The following is a 24,219-nucleotide window of genomic DNA, read 5'->3' as shown; positions in this document are numbered from 1 at the left end:
CTAACACTGCTTAAGGCATTCAGTCAAAACCTCTATAGCAAAGAACACAAAGAATTGATATTTGCAAACCAGACAGAAGCCTATATGTGGTCAGGTAATCACATCACAAAATCAGAAAAGCAAGAACTTAGGAAAGAAAAAAGTATTAAGACTCGATTAGAAAATTCACTTCAAAAATCCGTGAGAAACAGAGTAGACCATACCTTGAATAACTCAAACTCCTTCTTTGGCATCAAGAGCTAATGACAAATGATGAACATAAAATAAGTACATGATACATAAGCATAGCAGTCCAGCCCAAACACAAGCACAGCAAACAGGATTCCCACTGCCATCACTTTAAGTTATCAAGATATATAAATTGTAATTCAATTCTTTATTTTAAATGTTTGCTTGATTCTGGAATTCCAGTAAGGTCAAATGTCTCTCCGGATAACTGTGGGACGTGCACTGAGCTTGAATGCTGTGTGAAGCCAGAAGTCCTTACAGAATGATGGTCAAGCACATGACCACAGTTCTAGGCTTGGACAACCTGTGTATTACTAAGCCTAGGCATGGAATTTCACTATTTCACTGCATATTCTACATAGTTTCAGCTTCCACTCAAATCTGTGACATTATTATGCAGTCAGATGTGACCTTTTGCTCAAAATTCTGAAAATGAAAAGAATTTTCCCGGGGTCATGGGAAGGTAGTCACCACGGGTTCAAAGACTAAGTGTGGGACAGTCCCTCCATTCCATCTCTGCTGACAGGTCTGACTCTAGACAGCAGGTCACAGATTCAAAAGCACGTGGTGCTGGCCCAAGTCTCACGTGATCAGCAAATGTGAAGAAAGATAATGGTGCTAAAAATTGGGTGGAGGATCTGCCACGTGAAGGCAGTTTTTTAAAAGGGATTAGGATGCGATAGTTGGAAAGCTGAAAGCAACAGACTCTAATCAGTCTATGCAGAGGATGAGAGCAAAGTCTGGAGAAGATGAACTGGCAGACACTCCAACCACTGTGTCAGTGCCATCGTCCATCAGGACCCTCGGGCAGGAGGGCTCTGGGTAAGAGTGAAGAGGCAGAAACACTACTGGGTTGGCCAAAAAGTTTGCTCGAGTTTTTCTGTAACATCTTAAGGAAAAACCCGAATGAACCTTTTGGGCAACCCAATATTTCTCCAAATGTCAAAAATATTATATGGTAGAAAAACAGTATTCAGAGAAACAGTCACTGAGATAAAGATCTTAAGCAATTGCCTGAAGAGGTAAATCAGAAAATATATGTACAATTCTTCCTTATGTCCATAGACACTGTCCCAGCTACCTAGGGAAACAAAGGTATAAATTATACAATCAATGAAGCCTCAAAACGACTAGTACATAAAAAGTGTTTAAGTTCTGTTGAGGGGCAATGAATCTAAAAATTTGAAAAAGTTAAATTTTTGCTCAAAAATCGTAATTACCTGTATGGTATGCGTGTAAGGTGGATCAGCACGTCCTAATCCAGATTCTGGGGGTCTCACAATATCCAAAATGTTATTTGGCACAAATCCAGAGTCTCCACTTGCATTTCGAACTTTCCACCATTGCTTCCTATCATCAAGGATCTGTCATCATGCAAGAAAATAAAGATGTCATTTCTGTACCAAACTAATCTATGAAGGAAGTTCAATCTTTATTCTTAGACCAAGCAAATGGTTTCACTTCTAATACACTGACTCAACCCTAACATACGTGGGTTAAATGATTCTCAGGAATTACACTAAGAATTATAATGACTAATATAGAACAGGTATGGTACCATTCCACCCCAGGTCCATATTGCTTCCCAAGAATGTTTAACTATTTGTGGTATCAGAAGTGTTTAAGACGAGTCACTTGGGAAAGGTCTATTGTTTCCACTGTTAGAACAGACAGGAAATATATTAAAAAACTTCTTTTTACAATAACTATTATGACCTGGCCACATTATATATTAAAAAAGATGATGTCTCAGTTATAACTAAAGAAAGGGATTTTGGTCATGGTGGATTATTCCCTAAACCATTAACACACTCACTGCTGGGTATATTTGTGCAAGCGTACTAAAACAGGAAGGAGGAAATGTTTTCTCTTATTAAAATAAGATGGTGTCCCACTACTGGGAATATACCCTGAGAAAACCATAATTCAAAAAGATGCATGCACCCCAGTGTTCATTGCAGCACCATTAACAATAGCCAGGATACAGAAGCAACCTAAATGTCCACTGAGAGATGAATGGATAAAGAATATGTGGTACGTATATACAACGGAATATTACTTGGCCGTAAGAAGGAATGAAACTGGGTCATTTCTAATGATGCAGATGAACTTAAGAGTCTGTCAAACAGTGAAATAAGTCAGAAAGAGAAAAAATATCATATAGTAATGCATAAATATGGAATCTAGAAGGATGATACTAATGAACTTATTTGCAGGGCAGGAATGGAGATGCAGATGTAGAGAATGGGCATGTGGACACAGCGTGGAAGGGGAGGGTAGGACAAATTGAGAGAGCAGCATTGACACATACACACTACCATGTGTGAAACAGACAACCAGTGGATTACAGATACAGTGTACAGATTACAGTACACTGGGAGCTCAGCTTGGTGCTCTACGATGACCTAGAGGGGTGGGATGGGGCGGTAGGAGGTAGGCTCAAGAGGGAGGAGATATACACACACACACACACACATATAGCTGATTCACTTTGTTGTACAGCAGAAACTAACACAACATTGTAAAGCAATTATATTCCAATTGAAACAAAAACAAAAATTATGGTGCAGCTACATCTGAAGTGATAATCAGCCTTAATTCCAGAAAAAATAAAGTCCAGAAGAAGGAAGAGGGCAAAGTAAGTCAAGAAATCCAACCACGTTCCCCACAAAACAAACACATCAGATACCCCTTCCTAAACAGACACAGGTATCTATAATATGCTGTATCCTTGGAAAGGTAAAATATACCGAAGAATAATTTCTTGACCTCAGCATTTGAGGAAGGTTTAGATATACACTGGAAAAGGAAAACAAGTTGACTTTATTAAGAGTATAAAAAGGTAAAATTCTATTACCTCTAAGATATCATCCTTTTGAACTGAGAGCTCACTGTTGTTTCTTGCCACAAAGTCATACTTGGACTTGGCATATTTCTTGGGTTGTAGATCATAATTTCTACAAAAAGAAAGAAAAAACATGATCACCCCACTAGCTTTTCCTAAGAAAAACGGAAGTAAAATGCTAAGGCAAGCCAATTTCTACCAGAAACCATTTGGACAAGTTATTTAGATAGTACGTATTTTATTATACCTTATAGAATATGAGAACTAAAAGAAACTTTGGCGATTTTACCATTAAAATGAACAAACTATGGCCAGGGTAAAAATAAATAATGCAAAATCACAAAGCTAGTTAGTGCAAAGCCAAATCTAGAATGCAAATCTTTGAATTCTTTGTCCATTAAATCCAATATCCAAAACATTGGATATTGTTTTGTAAACCAACATTTCTACCATGAAAGGGCCAGGATAATGATCAATGTTACCATGTGTCATAAAATTAAGAGAGACTGATGATAATTTCCAATTGTGGTAATTTAAATTATATGTTGATTTCACTGATTCAAGCAATGACTTCAATTCATTAACCAAATATCTATGAAAACGTTATGACTAAGTGTTAATTTTTAGGAAACCTTTGTCTCGTTATCTACATTGCAAAGGAAGGTATGGATTAAGTTCAAGACAAATAAAACTTCTTAATTTGTTAATTAATTTACTATAAACTTATTATAAGAGTAAGAATAGGTATATTTTAAAAAAACTTTATTTTGTATTGGGGTACAGCCAATTAACAATGCTATGTAAAAACAAAAACAACGTTATATATAGTTTTAGGTGAACAGCAAAGGGACTCAAGACATAAATGTACATGTATCCATTCTCCCTCAAACTCCCCTCCTATCCAGGCTGCCACATAGCATCCAGCCGAGTTCAATGAGCTATACAGTAGGTTATTGTTGGTTATCTGTTTCAAATATAGCAGTGCGTACATGTCCATCCCAAACTCCCCAACTATCAAGAACATGTATATTTTTTTAAAAGGAAACTTTCTTTAAAAACCAAACACTTCCTTTAATCATTAAATGATATTTAGCAGATTTAACAAGGTAATTTTAAAATGCTTTTATATAATATAATAAAATGAGACATGTCAACAATATACTAGTATTTTCATTGCAATAATGAAATAAAAACTTTATTTTAAAATTAATTTTACTCCCTAATCTTCTCCTCTATTTACATTCCCACGTTTCCTCATATATTTCTGTAAGAGAAAAAGCAGGAAGGAACTAAAGATGCTTGGTCTTTCTTTCCCTGTGAAGTGGCCATTCAGCTTGTTGCCCACCTAGATCGTCTGTAATACTGAGTCACAGTGGGGCCTGCAGGACAGTCTTTGCTATTTTGTACGTCTTAGAAGTAACTGCCAGCGTGCACTTACAAAGTGCTTTAGAATTTACAAATCTTCATGGTTTATAGTTTCTTGCTCTCTATAGATTAAACACGGGTAAGACACTGACCATAGTCATCAATCTGAAAATCACACTTTGCAATTTTTTAGATGTACCAATGCTTCTTAAGAGATCCAGCATGTATCAAAATGTATGGTCTCTGTTTCTGACTTGAAGTAATAGATACACACCTGATACAGAGTCTGCATATAGAAATACACACCTGATATAGAGCAGACACAGAGAAGGTAATGAGATGAGACTTCTAAAAAAAGCCACGAATTGCTTTTGAATAGCAGCAAACTATAATCCCTCAAAGGTGAGGGCTCTGAATTCAAAAAGTGCTTTCCCTAAAAGGCACTATAATTTCACTGAAGAGTGAATATACTTCATATGCTATTTACTGCATTTCTGGCATGTAGTAAGAGTTTAATAATAATTATAAAAAACAAACTCCAAATCTCTGCATTACATTTCAGACCAGAAAGCTTTCAGTTTTTGCAAGAATGATGACAAATTTTCTTAGCAACATCAAAGATCCAGGTGTCTATTAACTATTCAGCTTCTGTTAATAATAAGCCCAGTTGAGAGACTGGACCCCCGAAGATAACTGAGATATTCAGTTTACTCCTTTAAAAAATTCTTTTTCTGGCTAAATATTGACAGTTTTAAGGTCTCTACACTTGAATATCCCTTCACTAATGGAATTTCCTTCACTAATCTGAAATAATTTCTAGAATAATCACAGCTAAGACAGGGGAAAAAAAAAAAGGAAAAGGATAATATTAGGACGAGGAACAAGTTACTCAAGAAGAATTTCAATGAAATAATTTTTAAACTTCAAAACTGATTTTCACCTGTATCTACTAAAAATTGAATCTATAATTAAAACTTCTTTCATATGTTGACATTTTCAAAATGTGTTACTCATTTCTGACTTTTCTTTGTACTCAATTTAATATGTTACTAGTGCCCTTAGAATAATAACTGTATAATTTCCACATCATTTTACTCAAGTATTACCTCTGTTATCACTCCTGGCAAAAAAAAAAAAAAATTAAACCTCACCTTGTCTAGATTCTATTAAGGAAAAACATATACTGAAATATTAAGGGTGTCTAACACTCATAGTAAGAGATGCTTTGAGATAGGAAAGTACTGCGGCCAGCTCTCTACCCCACTTCATCTGAATGATCATTCTCCTACACCTTTGTTATCAATATTTCACCTTTTCCCTTCTCTTATGTACATGGGTTGTCTCCATATAAACCTCACATACAGTTTACCTTGGAAATAAGATTTAAAAAGTGAACCTATTTCAATGCAATTTGTTTCTTTCCCATCTTAATTCTCCATTTTTTCCTACACTGAATTTTTTGAGAGAGTAAATATGGGAAAATAAATGAAGTATGAAACTGAAAAGTAAAAATGAAATACAGAATGAAATGGTAAAGTGGTAAATAAGGCATTGATTCTATTTAAATATTCAGTTTATATTTAGTTTAAATACTTCTATCTAAAGGAAGGTTTGTTTGTTTTTGCTGGGAGAGACAAAGATAGAAATTATTTCTTTTAAAAGTTACAGAGCTGGAAAGATCCTTAGAGACCATCTGGTACACACTAGAGAGTTTCAAAACAATTCTTCTTAATTCACAGATTCTGTCAGAAGCATCTTTTAAAACATGGAAAGTCATCCAATGGCATTTGCGCTGTTAGAATTATAGACTGGAGACCTTGCTCACCAAAGTCAGCTCTACAAAGGAACATCTGAAACTTTAACAGATAATTACTAGATGGAAAGTTTAAAGAAGTAGTGAACAATGCAGACACTGGCACCTCTATCTGTGTCAAACCAGAGATAATCATCTACAGCTCTCCAAATGAGGCTAATGAAAAGTTACCTATCTACATGGCGAAGAGGAGTCGGCTTAAAAGCAACAGCAGCCTCCCCTTGGTCCGAATGGGGCCCTCTTCCATAAATGTTATTGAATGCCGTGTACCCATCAGCTGAAGGATACTCTGATACACTGGAGTGCTGAAAGACAAAGCAGGGAAAGTTAAAAAAATCACCAAAACTATTTGAATGAGCACTGGCATCAGTTAGCAAGAACCACCTACTACACTGTGACCAGTTTCATTTTCAAGTGATTGACTATTACATGTTAATGTATTATGAAATGGGAGGGTGATACATTTTTGGCAAAGGCCTACTTATAATAAAAAAGGTAATCAGTGCAAAGACTAAATCTTAATTCCAGAAATAACCACGTATAAAAACAAGAAATTCTTTCCTCTGTGTGAGTGGCTCAGTTGTGTCTGACTCTTTGTGACCCCATGGACTGTAGCCTCCCAGGCTCCTCTGCCCATGGAATTTTCCAGGCAATAATACTAGAGTGGGTTGCCATTTCCTATTCCAGGGGATCTTCCCCACCCAGGGATCAAACCCACATCTCTTGCATTGGCAGGTGGATTCTTTACCACTGAGCCACCTGGGAAGCCTTCTTTTCTCTGAAATTTCAATAACTTGAAATTTGATTTCAGTATTAGGCAGAGTTTAACAGCTTGTATAAAATAAACCTGATTGAAAAACAACAAAAATAAAACTCTGAATCTTTGCTTTGTATGTTTAAGAAACAAACCTTTAACACCCTACCAAAGGAAATACTATTGCAAGAAAATTATCTGAACTCTACACATTAAAATTATCCTACTCTCTCTTTATTCTTATTTTTAAATGTACATGGACAGTATGTTGTTCTTAAAAAATGGAAACACTATTATTAGATTTACTGTTAACAGAAACACAGAAAAACATTGATCTTGACAGCCAGGAGTACAGGATAAGAAAATGCTGAAGTCATTTCTTTTGTTAACACAATGCAGATGTGAGCCTACTGGGCTACTAAAAGGGAGAACCATTATCTATGGGTCCCATTAAGCAGCATAGCTTTAAAGATATGTGGCCAAAAAAAAAAAAAAAAAAAAGGCAAACAAAAAAGCTCATCTAAGGATTCTTGTATTGTTTCCTTATATACAATGAATTGTGATAGCTAGTCCCAGGTGGCACCAGTGGTAAAGAACCTGCCTGCTCACCTTGCGGGCAACAACAGTCCACAGGGTCACAAAGAGACAGACATGACTGAAGTGACTTAGCACACATGCATGCACATGGTAACTGTACAACAGATCCAAAAGCATTAGAATTCCTTGGCTATTTCACTGGGACAAAATATTTGAACCTGGGAATGTTTCAGAAAAGTTTTGAATGCATGTTTTCTATAGTTAATTCCAGTGACTAAGTTGGCAGGCATAGGGCTAAGTTCATCCACAGACAGAGGAGGTGAAGATGTCTCCAATGGACTGCTGCCGATGTCAAAATGCCCATTTCATGTACTCCTGTGGAATATTTATCAGGATGCTGCACTTAACATACAAATACAGATAACAATTTTTACCATTTGAATACCTTAGCTTAAACCATCAACAAAATGAAAAGGCAATCTATGAGATGGGACAAATCATGTATCTGATCATGTATCTGAGAAAGGGTTAATATCCAAAATATATAAAGAACTTAATAGCAAAAAGTAAGCAATCCAATTAGGAAACGGGCAGAGGAATTGGATAGACATTTCTCCAAAGACATACAAATGGTCAACAGGTGTATTATGTAAAGGTGTTCAACATCACTAATTATCCTGGAAAAGGAAATCAAAACCACACTGAGATATCATGTCACACCTGATAACAGCTATTGTCAAAAAGACAAGGGATAACAAGCATTGGTAAGGATGTGGAGAAAAGAGAACCCTTTTGTACTGTTAGTGGGAATGAAAATTGGTACAGCCAGTATGGAAAACAGTTATGAAAGTTTCTCAAAAAACTAAAATAGAACTTTCATATGATTCAGCAGTCCCACTACTGAGTATAATCTTGAAGAAGATGAAATTAGGAATTCAAAGAGAATTCTGAACCTCAAAATTCACTGCAGCATTATTCATAATAACCAAGATATGGAAAGAACCTATGAACCTATTACAGATGAGTAGATAAGGAAGATGCAGTATACGTGAATATATAATGGACTATTATTTGGTCATGTAAAGGAAGAAAATCCTGCCATTTGTGACAACATGGATAAACCTTGAAGACATTATGCTAAATGAAATAAGCCAGGCAGAGAACGACAAACACCACTTGATATATGTGGTGTGTAAAAAAGAAAAAAAAATCAAGTTCATAGGAACAGAGAGTAAAAAAGTGGTTGCCAGGGTTGAGGGGGCAGGTGGGAGAAATAGGGAGAGGTTGGTAAAAGGGTACAGACTTTCATCCATAAATAAATAAGTTCTGAGGATCTAATGTAAAATGTGGGGACTACAGTGGATAACATTGTATTATATAATTAAAACTTGCTAAGAGAGTAGAACATAAATGTTCTCAACAACAGATAAATATGTGAGGTGATGGGTGTGTTAACTAACTAGATAGAGGGCAGGGAATCCTTTCACAATGTATACCTACATCAAATCACAATGAAATAGACTTTAAAAAGCTTATATTTTTATTTGTCAATTACACTTCTGTGAAACTCTAAGTAAAAAATAAAGAACAAATGGCTTACTTTAATTCAGTTTATCATATCCGTAGGAGCGAGCACAGGCACTAGATGATCAGGCCATCTTTATTAAACACTATTATAAAGGGACGAGTTGAAGAAACAAGAACCACCCACACCTTCTGGCTGGCTCTGAACATGACTGTGGTCAGATGGTATGAAATCACTGGCTTTGAGAATAACTGGGAATATTAGCAGGGAGGAGAGAAATGATGAAGATTGACTAACTGTGATGACTACACAACGTAGTTCAGGCGGCTGCTGGTTCTGAGGAAGGACAGAAGCTGAGTATCGCCACCCATATTTGCCACTCCTCATCACCTATGCCTTTCAATTCAAAACAAAATCACCAGATCCTGAATCACCCAAGTCTTGTCCTAAATGCATCTACTATAGTTGCACTGAAGTATAATAAAATCTCTCTTCTGGGGATGATTGCGTTTTCTGCATTGTTAAATCACCATTACTTTAGCCTCTTTTCCAACAAAATCTTAAGGCATAAAATCCCCAAGAACTGCTAGCAGGTGCTTTTCAGTTCCTTTTTTTTTTTCAAACGTCTGAATAAGTACTCAAGCCATACAATGGAAAATAGTTTACAATGGGAAAATGATAACTCATTACAAGGAAGAATTCTCAATAATTCTTGTAAAGATACTTATTCACTGAGAGTAGACAAACTTTTACACTGGAAGCCAGGACATATTACTCTCTCTTTAAATGCACAAATTGAAAGAGAACTCACGAAAGTGAATCTCTGAGGCATATATTATTAAATGGATAAATTTCCTTCTTTAAGATCTGAGGACTGTAAGCAAAAAATTTCTATGATTTGAAAATACTCAGCTGTAACTATAGCAACAGCAAGTATATCATAATTTCATGACTGATTACATTTTTTTTTCCTCCAGAAAAGTTACCCTTTACGAGGAGGGAAAATTCATTGTGATGAGGTCTGAACTATAAAATACAGCTAGGGACATATGTCTGCTAACCAGGGCCAAGAACTGTGAGGTCATCTTTTTAATCACGCAATTAGAGGGAAAGGCAGTTACAGAATTCACCCCGACTATTATCTGCAGCCAGAGAAAAAAACAGAGTAGAAAAAGATTATTTTCAGAGTAGTATATTTGCTTTATTTGTAAAATTTCAGAATTTAACCATTCTAACACTATGTCTATTGTCCAAAGAATTGATTTTAAGAAATTTAACTTATATAAATGTTTCTCCCTGAAAGTGAGGATTTACTTTGATTTGCTATTTCATTCCTTGATATCAAAGTTGCCACACTGTAAATACCCACAGGGATCTGAGAAAATTAAGGAATTCAATAAAGGAGATGAACAGGACTTCGAGGAGGATCTAGCCATGAATTTTGTGTTTCTCCTTCCAACTAGACCTCATCTGTCTAACTCCTTGGGTTCCAATCACGCTATTTGATTTGGTTCCACTTTAAATGGTGTTTAATTTTCTGTCAAAGAAAAACTCATTTTTAAGGAATGTGAAAAGATAACACACCCAATTTGAATCCCTCAATCCACTCTCCCAATAAATTACAGTCTAAAGCCTACCAAAGATCATAAAAGATACAATAAATTTTACGATCTCCTCAGGGTGTAATAGTGGTGTAAGTCATCATTTGGACCTAGGACTTGAGTCCAGGAGAAGCTCTGGCCTTCTAGCCAGGCTGATAGGACTTGGGAAGGCTTAGTATGAGGCAAAAAAATAAAAGAAAGAAAGAAATGAGGCATTCAGGAAAGAGCAGCTTGGAACAGGCTTAGAGGTCCTGGGTCCGAGGGACTGTCTTGAGGGTCTGATGATGGGAGAGAAACATAGGAAAAATGAGCAGCAGCTGCTTATCAGGCAATTCCCTGATAAGGAGAGAAAGTACAGAGTCCAAAAGATGGGATCATCAAGGCTCAAGAGCCCTGGCATGAAGGGCAGGGAGGAGAGCCAGCAGGCTGTGAGATGTGATACCGGCTGGGTTCAGGCTTCACAGGGAAACAGAGCAACTGTCACCATGACAATGAGGTGAGAGGTAACTGAGAGCCGCAGGACATCTAGTCACAAGTCGAGAACAATCTTCAGGTCAATAAAGTGAGAACTCACAATCAGAATTAAGAGTTGTATACGACTGAGCATCTTCACTTTCACTTTTCACTTTCATGCATTGGAGAAGGAAATGGCAACCCACTCAGGTGTTCTTGCCTGGAGAATCCCAGGGACGGGGGAGCCTGGTGGGCTGCCGTCTATGGGGTCGCAGAGAGTCGGACACAACTGAAGCGACTTAGCAGCAGCAGCAGCAGCACAGATCACTGCACCTCCCTCAAAAGATGATACCAAGGACGTCCCTGGTGGCTCAGTGGATGAGAATCCGCCTGCTTGCCAGTGCAGGGGACACCACTTCAATCCTTGGTCTGGGAAGATCCCACGTGCAGCAGGGCAAGTAAGCACCTGTGCCACAACTATTGAACCCTCCTGCCTCAACCACTGAAGCCAGTGCTCCACAACAGGAGGAGCCACCGCGATGAGAAGCCCCTGTAACGCAACGACGGGCAGCCCCCGCTCACCACCACTAGAGAAAGTCTGCACAAAGCATTAAAGACCCAGTGCAGCCAAAAATAAACCATTTTTTTTTAATAGATGATGCTGAAAGACTACCTCTGTGGATAATCTCTTTGTTTCTTGCTTGCGATGATGTTCTGCTGCATTTGCCACAGACTCATTCAGTTGATAGAGATCTGGCTCCACTGATGATCCCATGAAGTTCAGCATCGGGGGCTCCCAACCACTGCGGAACCGAGGGACGTACGGTGGAATAAACTGTTCTTTTGGCCACTCTGCTCTGTGGGAGGACGTTAAGACAAGTGAACAGTCTTAAGAAATTAAGAAATGCTTCTATGCTCAAAATGACCTTCAGTAAGGCTGGCCACACACACACACAAATGAAAACAGCAGCAAAAACAGTTCACACCTAGTCTGCCCTCTTTCCATCCAAACAGAGAACCTTACATGTTTATGCTTATATTTAATGGTGATACATGAAAGGAAGGCCAAGTTCTACTTCATGATCTGCTTCCACTACATTGCCTTAATGCTCCATCAACTCAACTTTTAACATGGATATAGGTCTTTGACATTTGAGGAAAGAATGCAAAGCTAGAAGTGTGATGAGTACTTAGCGCATAAGGTTCTCCAAGCATCTAAAGCAGTTTCTGATCTTCATCTTCTTCATTCCCCTCCCATCACCATGATACTTTCTGATATATATTTTTCAAAAGAGAAACAGCAGACAACATTCTTAAGGCTCATGACTTTTTAAGTTATGAATTCTCCTAAAATGAAGCAGATTACCGATTTTATATATTAAATGGATCAGCTAGATTTTCATCAGTAAAATCAAGTGAGGCTTATCTGTAATAAAATCATGATCCATTCATTACTTAATAACTCTGAGACTTATTCCTGCAAGCTCCTAATCACTTAAGAACCACAAAAACAACTAAATGAGAGAGCCATTATTAAATTCTGCTAAAATATGTTGTTTATGTTTCACACATGATTTAATTCTTCAGGTTATATTTCTACTATGATGAAGTGAGCTATCATTCAGATTGTTATGTACCTTTATGATTCTTTTTTATCTTTATGGGTTTTTAAGTCAGCATATTCATTTCCTAATACTCTAAATAATCAGGATAGGAAATGACCATTTTCTCATGTCAAAAGCTAACAATATGAGTTCCTTCTGATGTAGTTTTCCTGCTGCTGCTGCTGCTGCTGCTAAGTTGCTTCAGTCATGTCCGGCTCTGTGCGACCCCATAGATGGCAGCCCACCAGGCCCCGCCGTCCCTGGGATTCTCCAGGCAAGAACACTGGAGTGGGTTGCCATTTCCTTCTCCAATGCATGAAAGTGAAAAGTGAAAGTGAAGTCGCTCAGTCGTGTCCGACTCTTGGCGATCCCATGGACTGCAGCCCACCAGGCTCCTCCGTCCCTGGGATTTTCCAGGCAGGAGTACTGGAGTGGGGTGCCATCACTAGTAGTCACTAATTTTCTCATTTTGAGGTAGGACCCAAGACAGAGAAACTAAAAAGCCTAGACTATTTTAGTACTATGAGATCTGATAAATTGAATAAAGTTTATGGAAAAAAATGAAAAGATCTCTACCTATGCTTACCATAAAATCATAATCTACATAAATCTAATAGATTTAAGAAATCTATTTAACTAGTTTGTACATAGTATGAGACATATAATACATTCTGTATTAATACATAAATAATATGCATAAATAAATTTAGATAATATTTTGAATGTAAAAGCAGCAACAGCAGTGTTAAGAATCTTCTGCTTGGTAAACCACTCCACATGTAAAGCATATTCCAACACAAGCAGTTGCCAAAGTCCAAAATATAAGTGGGAATGGTTTATATATATTTCAATAGAAAAAAGGAGAAAAAGATATGAATTGGTCCATTACTTTTAGGCTAGCCTAAAAGCCTTAGGAAGACAAACTTCCCAGTGATCATACGAATGATTTACTCCATGCAGTGAGATTAATACAAAAATTGGAATAAATGAGGAGAGAAGACATTATTTAATCATATATAATGAAATGAGAAATATTTTTGAAACTTGCTTGGCCCAGCAAACTCGAATACTGAAATTGTTAATGATTACTTTACCAGAGTCACCTTACTGACAAAACATAATTGTAAAATCATTCCCTCCTCTTTTCCACGTCCACCACCACAGTTTTTATCTCAGGGAATGCTGATTAATAAGGAACCTCTACAACTGCATTATTGTCCCAAGGGTCCTCATGCCTTGGGTGAATCTGTCCACGTCATTACTAGAGTTAATGACCAGACTGACGTTTTAAAGGTGTGGCTGTGTATGTGTCTCACTCCTATTCACAAAGCTACTGGTTCTCCTCAGCATTGCACTGGCAGCCTTCAGACGCCAGCCTTGCTTATCTCTGTACACCTCATTCACCACCATTCTTCCACTCCCTGTTCTCCACAATCCTCTACAACCCCAAGTCTATACTCCAGCTAATTCCACATTCATACTCCATTCTCTTGACTGCTTGCTTCATGCCTTCACTCATGCCACTCTCTCGACTGGACAGGCCCTTTCCCTGCTACGTGTTTGTGGAAATCCTACTAAGCCTGTTGAAAGGCACCTAAGCAAAATAACTATGAACATCTACTCCAGGGCCAGACTGCCTAGCTCTGCCATTTATGAGTTGTACGGCTTTGGGAAAATTACTTAATCTCTCTTTGCCTCAGTTTCCTCACCTATAAAATAGGCATAATACAGGGACCTATGTAGAGTGCATGGTAGAGTGCCTAGCAAACACTATATGTACACATATGATTATACACATGTACCCACTGGTGTTATCATCGGATGATTTTAAATGCCAGCCCTTCTTTGGAAGTTCCCCTGGAGAAAGGAATGACAATCCACTCTAGTATTGTCTCCTGGAGAATTGCATGGACAGAGAAGCCTGGTGGGCTACACAGTCCATGGGGTCATGAAGAGTCGGATGTGACTGAACATGACTAACACATGGCTTCTTTTAAAGCTAACTGCTTTCCTCTCCAAACCGTCTTCCTGACAGCTCCATCTTGCCAAGTGACAGTTTTAATGAGTTTCTCCTGGGACTCATCATGCCTTACACTTCTATCTTCTCCACTAGACCTCCAGCTTTTTAAGAATTTAAGCCTTCTCATCTACAACATCTACTCCTTCAAACATAGAAGGTTTTAATGAAATATCTCACTAGATTTGTGTACTAAACAAACAACACTTAAAAGTTATTATAGGTGTGCTGTCCTTAGTCACTCAGTACTGTCTGACTCTTTGTGACCCCATGGACTGTAGCCCAACAAGCTCCTCTGTCCATGGAATTCTCCAGGCCAGAACACTGGAGTGGGTAGCCGTTCACTTCTCCAGGGCATCTTTCCAACCTAGGGATTGAACCCAGGTCTCCCACATGGCAGGCGGATTCTTTACCATCTGAGCCAACAGGGAAGCCCTAGTAAATGTGCTGTGCTATGCTTTAAAAAAAGTTATTATAGGTATTCAATGCTAAACACGTATGTGTGTTTACCTGGTTTTCATCCAAGAGTCTCCCAGTGACATCCACAGCTGCCTCTCATCGGCACTGACCGTGTAATTTAAGAAATCGATGGTGTCCTTCGTCAGTAGGGGGCTAAGCACTGAACCGGCCAGCTCAGGACCTCCTGTTGCCTGCACCACCTAAAGTGGCAACAAGTCACTTTTTAGCAAGAAGATGATGATTATATGCACATTTTCAAAATGTGTAGATTTAAAAAAAAAAAAACATGAAAAAAACAAGTGGTCTTTATACACTCCAATTAAATCTTGATCCAGATCAATCTGCCCAGCCCAATCGTGACTAATAATTTAAAATGAAAAGTTAATAGTTTAACAGTTTTCACAGAATTTGTCTACTGGCTTCACATGACTGTACATTCCCTGGAAAATATTCATGGTTACCCAGAGAATTCTTAGTCAGATGGTTTAACTATTGCTGCCTTTTAATATATATACATATATCTTTACTGGAAAATCTATTATGCCAAACTTGAGAAATACAGTTCTCGAAATGAATACGCTAGGGAGAAACAAGGCTTGAGTTAACAGTCTATGACTGTGCCTATAAAGACATACAAAAATAAAGGGATCCAGAGGGAAAGGTGAGAGAAGAAGAAGGAGAAATGGTCCTGTGAATCTACGGTATTGCTTCCCAGAATTTAATTCAAAGAAATGCCTTGATATAAAATAGATAACTTCATGATTAGCAAATGCGAATAAACAGGTGCAACTCTCTGATAAGCAAAATGATGATAGGTAGATGTCTGAAATCTGCTCCAATGTTACTTCCAAGGGGCTGTTTCCTGGCTAACAAATGATAATCTCCTAGAGCAGAAACCAGAGCCCTTTTATAAAAATCTCACCTTCCCGGAGACATGGCACAAGAATAAAGGGATCTTTTTTTGAATGGCACCAGACCAAGAGTCAATTTCTCTCCAGTCATCCTGGTGTGCTGAGCCTGCCATGCTGTTTTATGTCTGTCTCTGCACATGCTGGTTCCCAGCACCTCCAGAAGGCCCTTCCTCATCATTTTAGAACTCTGCTTGTGTCCCACCTCTTCTGAGAAGCCGTTCCTAACCCCACAGTGGAACTCTGACACACCCTGGGGTCCGCAAGCATGCATATCAGTCACACATTTCACTGTAACATGGACCTTATTTTTCAGTTCTCCTCCCTTGAGAACATGAACCAAAGTTTATCTGACTTTGAACTACAGAAGACACAAGGTTAGGGAATGAATGAGAATACATGAAAGAAAAGATGAAGGATAAGGGAGGTAGGCAGACTCTTATTTGAGAACAAAACCTACCGTGACAGCCTGGTACAGGGATTTTTAAACTTCCAAGCCCTAGAACCTCTAATAAATAGATAGCAATGACTAAGAGGAAAAGTAAGTAAGTAAAGAAACACTAAAATCTTTGGTTTAGCAGTGGGAACAGGGAAGGGACCAAAAGAAAGTAAATAAAAGGCATGGGCCGAAGTCCCCTCTTAAGAATGTAAGCAGGCACGTGTGCACACGTATGTGCTGTGGGTTTGCTTGTATGGAAATGCTGAGGACAGGGGAGGCGCCCATGAAGTCTTTTGGTTTAACCACATGTCTTTGTTTAAATCGGAGTATAATTGCTTTACAATGTTATGATAGTTTCTGCTATACAACAAAGTGAACATGTATACATATATCCCCTCCCTTCTAGCCTCCCTCCCCCCCAACCCCCAGCCCACCCCTCTAGGTCACCACACAGCACTGGGCTGAGCTCCCTGTGCCATACAGCAAGTTCCCTGCTAGCTATCTATTGCACACATGGTAACTCAAAAAGTTTAAAACCACAAAATTTTGTCTGGCTGGCAGCAGGCACTGAATAAATGTACCTATCCATTTCTCTTGTCTAAATAAAATGTCTGTGACTCAGTAGGCAGCACACTGAAGGCAGCAACTGAAGTGTTATGTTTGGGAGACCATTAATAAGGAGTCATTTTTGAGAAACGAAAATATAAAATAAATCAGTGTTTTCAGATGCATAGCCTGATTACAAAGAACTAATTTTTGTATGTTAGGGAAACCAGTCCCATCATTTTATAGTTTCATTCTGTGTAATGTCTAATACCTACTTATGATCTGTGAAAGACTGTGAATGGAATGAAAGGAGGTGGCAAAATTGCTTTCTAAACAATACTTCCTAACACTCAAACTAAGATAGTTTTAAATGTGTTGAAGAATAAAGAATAAAAATTTTGTTAATGAGCTAGAATCAGTTTCTTTGCATATGGAGAGCTTTGATCCAATTTTTAAAAGTGCTTAAAAAGCAAGAATTATTCAACAATAACTAGGCAAGTAGAAATCAGATGCTCTATTTATAGCAACAACGTAGGGACACATTCATAAATTATTGATGTAGCCTTGAACTTTCATCTTCCATCTTGCTTATCACAAGATAGTTCTGAAATTCATGTTGATAAGGTTACTTACTTTCCAATGTTTGTAAAACAGTATTCATTTCATATTCTACTTCAGGTCTTGTCTAGTTACCCTTGGGGAAAGAAGAATGTCGTATATTCCTTTTTGTTACCTGGATTCTTTTTCTCATTTTTTCTGATATTGAAGCAAAACCTATGAGAAATGCTTGAATTTGCTCCATTTTTTATAAAGATTGAAGAACTCAGTGGCTATGGTCTTCATATGCTCTAAATCAAATTAGTGAAATTTATCTGCTTCATAGTTATCATTCTTACCCTTTAAAAAAAGATCACAGAAATAACACATAGAGCAGTCACATACCACTAACAATGATCATTATTGCTACTGTTATTCTAGAAAGCAATCATTCGCTCTTTTTACAGGATGAACCATTCAAAACCACTCCATCAAACAGAAAACCGTCCTTCTAGAGGTATTTAAAAGAAAGATTCTGTCTTCTCACCGTGGCTCCCTCACTTGCCCCCCTCACAAAAAAAGGAATGACATCAAATGTGTGGTCTTATGCTGTATCTTAGAAAAGAGTGATTTGTAGCCCAGTCTCTTCTGGGATCTGTCTGTACGAAAAGCTAACAACTGTTCCACCTGCTTTCTGTGGCCACGCTTTTCTTACATCCCAGTGCTTTTCTTTGTGCCCTCAAATATTATTTCAGCTAATTTTCTTAGCTGTCCAGGAAGACAAGACAGTGGTACACGTTAGCTTGGAAAACCCACTATTACACGGTTTGTAAAGAAAGAGAAAATGGGAAGGAACGCATACTACTGTACCTATTTCATTAAACGTATAAGAAAAGACTATACCTGGGCATGGAAAATCTAGAAGATGAAAATGTGTATCTTGGATCCTGGCCTACGACACAAGTGGTATAACCTTTTGCTGGATAAAATCATGGAAATATCCAGCTTCTTCATAAAGTGACTGTTCCCAATGCACCATTTTGTTAGCTTCAAAAATTACACCTTATATAAAAATATGCTTTTTACAAAAATACAAGGGGAGTTTTCTGCAGGAAAACCTGTGTTATGAACACATTACTATACCTGGCATGTATGGACCTTCAAAGACTATTAACTATCCCCTACTATCCGTTCTCTCCTTCTTCCTTCTAAAAAGAGAAGTCCCTACATTCTAGATGGACTCATAGCTGCTCCAATGGAGATGCCATGCCTCTGGTTTTAGGCATGGCCATATGAATGAGTCCACACCATTTGGATAATGCCAGTAACTGTTTAAGCTCAGTCACCTTCTTAAAGTTATTTTTCTTTGCCATTGTATGGCTGTTACTAGGACACGGAGGTAAGTCAGCTTCCACATTAGAAGTGCCTAGCCTGAGTATCTCAATTCCTCCTCTTGCAAACATTTTCTTCATCTGGTTTCTAGAATACCTACTATGATACTCCTGTTTTTCTTCTCCTGATTTCCTGCTTATTCTCACTTTTTTGCTGATTCTTCTCACTCTCTTACCACTGAAACAACCTAAGGCTCCATCACCCCTTCTTTTTTATTTATCATCATTTCCTTGGTGGCACCATCCAATTTCATGGCCTTGTATGCAGAGGATCTTCACAGTTATAATTCTAGCCTGATTTCCCCATTGAACCCCAGATTCATACATTCAACTACCAATTCAAATTTCTCCATCTGGACATAACTCAGTTTTGACATTATCTAAAGAATATTCCTTACCTCCTGCCAAAAACCCATTTTACTCACAGTCTTCCCCATCTCAGTTAATAATTAGTCCATCCTTCCAGTCTCAAGCCAGAACTGTGGAGAAATCTTGGACTCTTACACAACACTTACAATCTGCCAGAAACTCCTGTTGCTTCTGTTTAATAACAAGAATTACACTTCTCACCACCTCCAATGTTAGTTACTTGGTCGCAACTACATAATCTCTCATCAGGATTATTTCCAGGGCCACCTCAGACCCTTCCTCTCTCAAATTTCTAAACAGTGCAGCCAAAGCAATCCTTTTCTGCTGGAAACCCTCCAAAAGCGTCAAAGGTTCCACAATCATCAGTGAAGACCAATAGGATATGTCCTCCTGTTTGCTGACCTCATCTCCCTCTAGTTGGGCTCCCTTTTATTCCATTCAAGTGACAATACCTATTTCTTCCAAGAACAGGATTTACATGTTACTGTCTCAGAGCACCAACATTAGCTGTTTTCTGCCTGGAAGTCTCTTCCTTCAGAAATCCACATGACTCATTTCTTACTTCATTTCCTCAAATGATACCTTGTCAGTGAGTCATTCCCTCAAACAACCCTATTCAAAAAAGTGTAATACTTCACAACACACACACACACACACACACACACACACACACACATACATGGCACTCCCTGTCTCCTTCTCTGTATTTTTCCACACAGGATTTATTTTGAGTGAATTATTTATTCATTTTTCAGATTATTGGCTGCCACTACATAATACAACATAAGTTCCAATAAGAATTTATGTGTTTTATGGTCCAAAAGGATGCATGTACCCCAATGTTCATCGTAGCACTGTTTATAACAGCCAAGACACGGAAGCAACCTAAACATCCACTGAGAGAGGAATGGGTAAAAAAGATGTGGTACATACGTACAATGGAATATTACCTAACCATTAATAAGAATGAAACAATGCCATTTGCAACAACATGGATGGACCTACAGACTGTCATTGAGTGAAGTCAAAGAAGAAGAAATACTGCATTACATCCCTTAAACGTGGAATCTAAAAGGAAATGATACAAATGACCTTATTTAAAATAAAAACAGACTCACAGACTTAGAGAATGAATGTATGGCTGCCAGGAGGGAAGAGAAGGAGGAAGGGATAGTTAGGTAGTTTGGGAGAGACATGTATACACTGCTGTATTTAAAATGAGTAACAAGGACATACTGTAGAGCACAGGGAACGCTGCTCAATGTTGTGTAGCACCCTGGATGGGACGGGAGTGTGGGGAAGAATGGATACACGTGTGTGACTGAGCCCCTTTGCTGTGGAGAAATCTTGGACTCTTACACAACACTTACAATCTGCCAGAAACTCCTGTTGCTTCTGTTTAATAACAAGAATTACACTTCTCACCACCTCCAATGTTAGTTACTTGGTCGCAACTACATAATCTCTCATCAGGATTATTTCCAGGGCCACCTCCGACCCTGGACTGCCAGTGTGTGACTGAGCCCCTTTGCTGTCCACTTGAAACTATCACAACATTGTTAATTGGCTGTATTCCAATACAAAATAAAAAGGTGAAAAAAAAGAATTTATGTGTTTTGTTTTTGATGAGCTACCAATAATGCCAAGCATGTAAAGTGAAAGTGAAAGTGAAGTCATGTCTGACTCTTTGCGACCCTGTGGACTGTAGGCCACCAGGCTCTTCCGTCCATGGGATTTCCCAGGCAAGAATACTGGAGTGGGTTGCCATTTCCTTCTCCAGGGGATCTTCCCAACCCAGGGATCGAACCTGGGTCTCCTGCACTGCAGGCAGACGCTTTAACCTCTGAGCCATCAGGGAAGCCCATAGCATGTAGCAGGCTCCCAATTAATATTTGCTGAATAAATAAATGAATGAACAAGTGACTGAATCAGATGCAGCTCAGGAGATGGAGGAACATCTCACTGAAAGAAATCTGGATCTCTGGGTAACTTCATAGAGCAAAGCTATCTGTCAGCATTGGACTCCTCATGCCTAGCCTGTTTTGAGAGAAATAAAACTTTCTATATTGTTCAAGCCATTTATGTTGTATACTCAGTTCAGTTCAGTTCAGTCGCTCAGTCATGTCCAAATCCTGTGACCCCATGAATCGTAGCACGCCAGGCCTCCCTGTCCATCACCAACTCCTGGAGTTCACTCAAACTCACGTCCATCGAGTCGGTGATGCCATCCAGCCATTTCATCCTCTGTTGTCCCCTTTTCCTCCTGCCCCCAATCCCTCCCAGCATCAGAGTCTTTCCAATGAGTCAACTCTTCGCATGAGGTGGCCAAAGTACTGGAGTTTCAGCTTTAGCATCATTCCTTCCAAAGAACGCCCAGGGCTGATCTCCTTTAGAATGGACTGGTTGGATCTCCTTGCAGACTAAGGGACTCTCAAGAGTCTTCTCCAACACCACAGTTCAAAAGCATCAATTCTTCGGCGCTCAGCTTTCTTCACAGTCCAACTCTCACATCCATACATGACCACTGGGAAAACCATAGTTTTGACTAGACAGAACTTTGTTGGCAAAGTAATGTCTCTGCTTTTCAATATGCTATCTAGGTTGGTCATAATTTTTCTTCCAAGGAGTAAGCGTCTTTTAATTTCATGGCTGCAGTCACCATCTGCAGTGATTTTGGATACTAGTATATACTAAAACACTGGCATTCAATAAATCTTTCTTTTTTCTCATTTTCTTAGTTCTGTCAAAGACATCAGTTTCCTCAGCTAATAAATTAAGTGTTTGGACTAGGCAATTTCTAAGTTTCTTTTCAGTTCAGTTCGTGCCTGACTCTTTGCGAACCCATGAACCGCAGCACACCAGGCCTCCCTGTCCATCACGAACTCCCAGAATTTACCCAAACTCATGTCCATTGAGTCAGTGATGCCTTCCAGCCATCTCATCCTCTGTCTTACCCTTCTCCTCCTGCCCTCAATCTTTCCCAGCATCAGGGTCTTTTCAAAAGAGTCAACTCTTCACATGAGGTGGCCAAAGTATTGGAGTTTCAGCTTCAATATCAGTCCTTCCAATGAATATTCAGGGCTGATTTCCTTTAGGATGGACTGGTTGGGTCTCCTTGCAGTCCAAGGGACTCTCAAGAGTCTTCTCCACTGGAAAAACCATAGCCTTGACTAGACGGTTCTTTGTTGACAAAGTAATATCTCTGCTTTTTAATATGCTGTCTAGGTTGGTCATAACTTTCCCTCCAAGGAGTAACCGTCTTTTAATTTCATGACTGCAGTCACCATCTGCAGTGATTTTAGAGCCCCGAAAAATAAAGTCAGCCACTGTTTCCACTGTTTCCCCATCTATTTGCCATGAAATGATAGGACTGGATGCCATGATCTTAGTTTTCTGAATGTTGAGCTTTAAGCCAACTTTTTCACTCTCCTCTTTCACTTTCATCAAGAGGCTCTTTAGTTCTTCTTTTAAGCTTTCAAATTTCACATCATCAATGTACACAACAGATGCCAAAAGAAATAGTACCCAAGCAAGGCAATGAAGAAAAACTATCAAGATAATCTAGACAGATAAGTGGGGTTGAAAAAATGCTAAGAATAATTACTTTCTGAAATTAACAAAATCTTACCATATTTAATGGAGTAAATAAAAAATGAACCAAATCTGCAGCACTAGGATTCTGGATGTGAGATTTCAATTTGGCCTGTAAGATTAAAAAAGCAGGCAAACACATTACTGCAATGTAATCAGGCCAAAGACAGACATTCAAAAAGGTTCAACCTAGACTCAAAAGAAGAGGTTTTGTTACTAGTTTCACCTTTGGAATATCAATTAGCAAGCACTGAATTAAATTAGGAGAATTTCATTTTAAAAATTAGAGTCATCCTTTTTTGGTCAAGTGTCTTAGATGTATAAGTTTTGCAATTTGCTATTCTAATTAAAGGCAAATAAAAACACATACAAAAAAATCTACAATAACAGTTTAATCTCTTAATTTGATCACGTACATCCTGGCTAGACTCTGATCTCTTCCATTTGTTGCTTCAAATAGTACATAAATAAATTTCACTTACCAGAAGGTTAAATCCATGTTTAAACTTTTGGAAACAGTCCACAAATGCATCAGGAGGTGGAGGTTTTGCCCGCAGTGTTAAAACACCCTCTAAAGAATTAAATAGGAGAAGCGGGTAGATGAGGGCAAAGTTCCAAGAAAACTTAATCGATGAAAAGAAAACACATTTATGTTTGTAAAGTTTGATGATCACATCAGATATCATGCTACCTAGTCACCTTTCCACTTCTCATAGACTGACTGTAACAAATTAAGATCACCCAACCCTTGAAATGGATTACTGTACTCTTAGGCGCTACCAGATTACTCATCAGGTTCCATAAATTTATACTGTAGCCCTTCTACATGCTAATCACTGTGTTTATCACCGTGAAGACTATAAAAATGTGTAAGTTGTATAAGTTACACATCCTACTCCTAAGGCCCTAAAAATCCATAGACGATATGAATCAGATAAGTAAGAGATGTGTCAACTGAGGCTACAAAGAGACTACAGATGAGGAAATGTATACTTAAGGATGTGTCCTGGGAAAAGCAGTTTTTAGATGGGATTTGGAAAGTTTGTTCCAGGGCAGTTTGGTAAGAAAAACATCATGGTTGACTAAAAGCAGCATTAGCAAAAACATGGAAAAAGGAAATAGTCTCTATGTGAAACAACAAACAGAAAAGCAAAGACACATGAGAATGGAAAAGTAGATCAAGGTGAGACTGTGAATGACCTTGACCACCAGGGTGAGGAGTCTGACTTACATAAAC

At 38.4% G+C, this 24,219-nt stretch overlaps 1 protein-coding gene and 1 non-coding gene across 9 annotated transcripts in view; both read right to left on the bottom strand.

The window, feature by feature from the left end:
* EPS8 (EGFR pathway substrate 8, signaling adaptor) overlaps positions 1-24,219 on the bottom strand; it is a 197,509-nt gene that overhangs the window by 21,750 nt on the left and 151,540 nt on the right. For all 8 annotated transcript variants that reach the window (XM_070790029.1, XM_070790023.1, XM_019961499.2 and 5 more), the window contains 7 exons: positions 23,465-23,553; positions 23,020-23,094; positions 15,253-15,401; positions 11,795-11,978; positions 6,423-6,556; positions 3,086-3,185; positions 1,449-1,592 (listed from right to left, as the gene is read on the bottom strand). In XM_070790029.1, the coding sequence (XP_070646130.1) occupies positions 1,449-1,592; positions 3,086-3,185; positions 6,423-6,556; positions 11,795-11,978; positions 15,253-15,401; positions 23,020-23,094; positions 23,465-23,553 (875 nt within the window). The remainder of the gene's footprint in view (positions 1-1,448; positions 1,593-3,085; positions 3,186-6,422; positions 6,557-11,794; positions 11,979-15,252; positions 15,402-23,019; positions 23,095-23,464; positions 23,554-24,219) is intronic.
* TRNAC-GCA (transfer RNA cysteine (anticodon GCA)) lies at positions 21,178-21,249 on the bottom strand. Its single transcript has one exon. It is a non-coding gene; the product is annotated as a tRNA-Cys (tRNA).

The sequence above is a fragment of the Bos indicus genome, chromosome 5, assembly GCF_029378745.1.
Source record: "Bos indicus isolate NIAB-ARS_2022 breed Sahiwal x Tharparkar chromosome 5, NIAB-ARS_B.indTharparkar_mat_pri_1.0, whole genome shotgun sequence".
Classification (NCBI taxonomy): domain Eukaryota; kingdom Metazoa; phylum Chordata; class Mammalia; order Artiodactyla; family Bovidae; genus Bos; species Bos indicus.
Note: the sequence above shows the minus strand (reverse complement) of the source record. Positions and strands in the feature narration are given on the sequence as shown.